Here is a 5,212-nt window from a genome sequence, read left to right as displayed (position 1 = left end):
TTCTCCACGGTGATACGTGGAAGTTACAAGTTGAGAAGCTTATTACTCTTGGGTGCTTGGGCGCCCTAGACGGTTGGTGGTGTTCGGAGCTCAATCATTGTGGTGTAAAGCTCCGGCAAGGGTCGGGGTCTCCAATTAGGTTGTGGAGATAGCCCCGAGCAATTTGACGGGTACCGGTGACCGCCCCCAAGGGTTGCCAAAGTGTACGGGTTCGGTGACCGCCCCCAAGGGTTGCCATTTGTACGGGTTCGGTGACCGCCATCAAGGGTCCCTTAGTGGAATCACGACATTTTGCATTGTGCGAGGGCGTGAGGAGATTACGGTGGCCCTAGTGGCTTCTTGGGGAGCATTGTGCCTCCACACCGCTCCAAACGGAGATTAGCATCCGCAAGGGTGTGAACTTCGGGATACATCGTCGTCTCCGCGTGCCTCGGTTATCTCTTACCCGAACCCTTTACTTATGCACTTTACTTTGTGATAGCCATATTGTTTCTTGTCATATATCTTGCTATCACTCAGTTGTTTATCTTGCTTAGCATAAGTTGTTGGTGCACATAGGTGTGCCTAGTTGTTGTAGGTTTTGTGCTTGTCAAATTAACCGCTAGGTTTATTCCGCATTTGTTCAAGCCTCAACCGTAATTATTTTAAAGCGCCTATTCACAACCCCCCTCTAGGCGACATCCACGATCTTTCAAGTAGAATATTCACATCTGAAATTTACTTCGAGAACTCCTATAGAAAGGTACTAATGGCCTCTTTTGTTCAAAGGATAATTGTAGGAAAACCATAAGATATTGTTTTCCTACAATGATACTATTCATACATTTGATTCAAAAGGTATGTAGCCAAGAAAAAACGGAGAAACTTTTTGTTTGATATCCGATTCAAAGGAAAAAATCATGAATTTATAAATCCATCTGGACATTATTTTCAAGGGTCTGTCTAGTTATGTCACATCTAATCTGATGTTCACTCTGTTTGTGGTCTATTTTTTTTTTGTCTTTGTTTTTTTTGTTTCTTGTTGCTGCATTATGTATTTGTGAGAGCTTAGATGTGACATCCTTAAAAAACATCTAGATGTGAATTAGTCAAACTGTATTTTTAAATTCTTACGAGCGAAGAACGAGACTATGATTATGAATTCGAGATTTTGAAACTGAAAAGCCCAACACTACTTTTTATTCGACAATCTTCTGCTTCCACGCATTTAATTCAAAAGTTGGTGCATGGCTGACCTAACCTAACCTCTGTCAACCACTGTCCCACCACACACACTCACAGGATACACCCCCAGCCATCCATCCAGCGTCCACGCCGTCCGATTGATGTCATGAATTTGGAATCCACGAAACAGCTTTGACCACAGCCTCGATCATTCATGCGCCACAGAGCCAGGACGGGCACTCATCACAAAACTGACGCCCAAATTCTGCCGGAATCCACCACCTGCGCCCTACGAAATCCCCATGAACAACACATGCATGCCCACATTATCTCCCAGTGCCGGCGTGTTGACCTGCCGCGCGCATCATCAGTCCTGGAACCTTGTGCGACTGCGCCCCCGACTTTTCCCACCAGCCACTCGATCGATCTACCATCTACGTACTCTCTCATTTGAATCGCGGCAGCAGCAGGGCAGGGGGAACATTTCCCTTTTGCGACATGCTCTGCTCCGCCGTAGCGTTCGCCGCCGTGCCCTGCCCTGCCCTGCCCGTGTAGCGGGCGAGCACGCTACAGTGTCCCGGCAGCCATGCTTTGCTCTGCTTTTGCGTGACCACAATGATGAACCCGTCGCGCTTTGCTTTTACCTTGCTCCCGTTCCCGTCCGTCCCTGCTTTCGTTTCCTCAAATCAAATCCTCTCGACTCGTCTTTCTTTATTTCTTAATCCTTTTTTACTTTGGCGGTTTTTACCATGCCCTGCTCTACCACCGTCTTTATCCCTTCGTATATTCTCTTTGCCGGACAGCGTTTTATTTTAAACAAACAGAAAGAAGCCATTCCAGAGGAAGGCTTTGCGGTGAGTGATTAACAATGTGGTATGCTCAAGTCAAGTCCATTCTTTTACCAAAAGAAAAAAAGATCTCATGCAAAGAGCCATGGAGGCAGCTCGAATTAAGGTGGAGTAGGCCCACGCCTTGCAGACAAAAGGAAAGGCAGTTGCTTTCAGCTTTTCGGGGCTGTATGTATGCGGCCGTAAACACAGCCTGCTTGGCTACCAGGAGCACAAGGACAGGGGCCACCAGCCGGGCTTTGTTCCTTGCTACGGCGACGGACGATCCAAGGAAACCTTCGCTATCGCTATCAGAGCATCCGAGAAGAAGATCAAAAACGAGATCGGGAGAAGAGAAATGGAAGGATTTTTATTCATTCACTCACTCACTCCTTATGTAATCGAGCATATAATTACACGGCATCGGGACTCGGAGGCACTGCTACGTAGCACTGGCTAGCGATCGAGCGTCTATCTAGCTAGCCATGCACTGATTGAGCCGGGCTAATCTACACGGAGTACGCCATCATCATCGTCGTCCATGGGCGCAGCGGACAGGGCTTGCAATGATGGATGCATTAGCCTCGCGTCCTCATGATGGTGATGGTGCCGCGGCCGGGGGTGTGCAGCCTCGTGAACCCCGAGACGGCCCTGCCCGAGATGCCCGGCGCGTCGGCCGCCAGCACGCGCGGCGCGCACGCGTACTCGCCGACGGGGTGCCGCACGGGCCGCGCCGGCCGCATGAGGATGCGCGCGTTGATGTCCGCCAGCGTCGCGCCGCCGTCCAGCCCGTCGGGCTTCAGCACGGCGAACGGGCACAGCACGCTCGCCGACACCTTCCGCCGCTTGCCGCCGCTCTGGCTGCACTCCGCCTCCGCCGAGTCCGATGCTGCTGCCAGACACAACGCCGGTCAAAGTTAATTACTCCTTAGATTATGTGATTAGACAGTTCTTGGGAGTGGGTGGAGGCGACTGTGAAGCGTGTCGCGTCGAAGTCGAGAGAGCACCTTCCGGTGTCGCGCGTTTCAACGACGAGGAGGAGCAGCGAGGGAGGGGCGGGGCCCGCGCGCCACTTGGCTCGGTGGTGGTGCCCTGCGCCCGGGCCCCGCCGGCGTCGCTGGCAGGTGGGTCCGCGTGGCAGCTGGAGGAGGAGGAGGCGCTGAGGAGGGGCTCCGCCTCCGCCGGGGCGAGGAGGAGCACGGGTGGTTCTTCTGCCAAGGTGGGCCTCTTGGAGAAAATGGAGCCCAAAAGATCGTCCTCATCATCTGCGGCAGCGATCATCAACCAGTTAATAATCATCCAATTCACATGCCCAATGCGCCTTGAAAATAATGAAGTGATCACGTAAAAGGTGCGACTTTGGCAGGAGCAGTCCCGCACAAGATTAGAATCTTTGCTACCATCTAAGCATGTAACACCCAGATCTGTCTTTACTTGAAAAGAAGCGCCTGTCTCTACGTGCTCACTAACAAGTCTACACTATTATAACATGCACATTGCAATACTATTATTATGGTGCAATCCTACCGTACCGTACCGCGATGTAGTACTGGAGTATGTATATATTACTGAGCGACCATGCGCAAATCATAGGGTCATCAAGGTCATGACAATTAAGCGCTGCTAATCCTCGGCGGGTCCCACCCCACCCACCCCGGCCCCACATGGCGTTTTTGAACGCATGGCATTGACAAGCTCCCATTGTTAAATGCGAACTCTACGACTTTGTGCTTTGTCCTTGCCTCCTTGGTGATGTGCCAAGGACCGGGGCAGAGACCTATAGTAGAGAAAACGCACAGGCCTAGCGAGAGCTCAAGTCGATCAATGGAGTCTGAGGGAGGGATGGAGGGAGAGGCTTTGCTTACAGAGGAAAGAGTTCGTGGCCGTGGCAGCGCTGCTCTGGCTGCTCTTCTCGTGCTGCGGTGCCACGCAGCCTGAATTGATTGCGACCGGCCGGTCGCTGGCATCACCGGCGTCCCAGAAATTCTGCCGAGAGGGAACAATGAGAGAAAGCGACGGTTTTAACACGGCCGAGGAAATCTCGCAAGAAACTGCCCTAGTTAATTCGGACGCGAAAGATAAGGATGGGCATTGTGTACGTACCAGCAGGAGGTCGCCGAGCTCCCCGTTGGACATTGCCGCCGGCGCCGGGACCTGCTGCTCCGATGGGAGGTCCGCCGCCGTGGACGTCGCGGCCGGCGACAGCGGGAGCGGCTCCATCATGCCTGCAGTCGAAGAAACGGCGAGTTCAATTCTCCGCCGGCGCTGCCGAAGAGGAAAACAGAGCGCGGGCACGATGCCGGGGCGCGCACGACGTACAGAGGGGGAAGAGGTCGTGGAGCTGCGCGTCGGCGAGGCCGAAGCAGCCGCCGAACGGCGGCTCCCACCCGAGCAGGAAGGAATCGCTGCTCATGCTGCTGCTGCCGCCGCTGCTGTAGGCGCCGCTGCCGGCGTCGAAGCTGGGCGGCATGGCGTGGAAAGGCCACCCCTGCAGCTGCAGCGGCAGCTGCGGCAGCTCTCTTTCCTGCGCTGTCTCCATGGCGCAGCCGCGGCAACGGGCTCCCTCGGTATGATGAGCCTTGTCACTCGCTTGTGTGGCACCGAGAGCGAGAGAGAGAGCGAGTGTGTGTGTGAGCGGGCGGTCAGAGTGCGGCGGCCGGGCGTGCTTAAATAGGACGGCTTTTTTCCTCCAACGCCAGAGCCAGAGCGTGCAGCCGCGACATGCATGCCGAGTCCACCGCTGCCCCGTAGCGCACCACCTCTAGAGGTACACCAGTTGGCCGCTGCGTCACTTGTTTTATTTCTTTCCCTTGGGGCGACCTCGGTCAGTCCAGTGACAGTCGCGGCCAAAGTCAGTTAGCAGAGTACGTAGTACCAAAGTCCAAACGAAGCAACGAAAGCAAAAGATAGGGGTGGTTGGGCTGCTCTCTCTCAATCTCTATCTCCCGGCTTGCTTTCCTCGTGATTCGCTCGCTGCCTTCCTCTACGTGCCGCCGCTTTGGCCTTTGGCTGGCCGATGTACGCTACGCTACACTTCCCTTCTTCCTCGATCCGCTTTCTTTACTGCTCCCGTTGTAATCTTCTCTTTCGCTTTCTTTCGATCCCTCACCTGCTTTTGTTTTGCCTGCCGATACGATCGGTTTGTTCCCGGGAATCGCCTCCGCAGGCTGCGGCAATTCGAAATACAGTATGTCGGCGAGGGCTCTGAACCAGTGCTGCTA

General features: G+C 54.0%; 1 protein-coding gene across 2 annotated transcripts; it reads right to left on the bottom strand.

Moving 5' to 3' along the window:
* Positions 1 to 2,341: 2,341 nt before the first annotated feature.
* LOC109754119 (uncharacterized) lies at positions 2,342 to 4,647 on the bottom strand. Of its 2 annotated transcripts, none has more exons than XM_020313046.3 (5): positions 4,311 to 4,647; positions 4,095 to 4,216; positions 3,857 to 3,977; positions 2,999 to 3,256; positions 2,342 to 2,883 (listed from the first exon to the last, which is right to left on the bottom strand). In XM_020313046.3, the coding sequence occupies exons 1-5, from the start codon at positions 4,528 to 4,530 to the stop codon at positions 2,570 to 2,572; spliced, it is 1,035 nt and encodes a 344-aa protein (XP_020168635.1). In that variant the 5' UTR covers positions 4,531 to 4,647; the 3' UTR covers positions 2,342 to 2,569. The 2 variants fall into 2 exon arrangements, with proteins under 2 accessions (XP_020168635.1, XP_040246369.1); XM_040390435.3 differs by having other exon boundaries at positions 2,342 to 2,880.
* Positions 4,648 to 5,212: the final 565 nt, after the last annotated feature.

This window comes from Aegilops tauschii, chromosome 5 (genome assembly GCF_002575655.3).
Source record: "Aegilops tauschii subsp. strangulata cultivar AL8/78 chromosome 5, Aet v6.0, whole genome shotgun sequence".
In the NCBI taxonomy this organism is placed as follows: Eukaryota; Viridiplantae; Streptophyta; class Magnoliopsida; order Poales; family Poaceae; genus Aegilops; species Aegilops tauschii.
This window is presented reverse-complemented; position numbering and strand designations above follow the sequence as displayed.

Coding starts and splice junctions, on each gene's coding strand:
- LOC109754119 (XM_020313046.3), bottom strand. CDS start 4,530: ATGGAGACAGCGCAGGAAAGAGAGCTGCCGCAGCTGCCGCTGCAGCTG. Junction 4,217..4,310: donor CCACGACCTCTTCCCCCTCT/GTACGTCGTGCG, acceptor CTTCGACTGCAG/GCATGATGGAGCCGCTCCCG. Junction 3,978..4,094: donor AGCTCGGCGACCTCCTGCTG/GTACGTACACAA, acceptor CCCTCTCGGCAG/AATTTCTGGGACGCCGGTGA.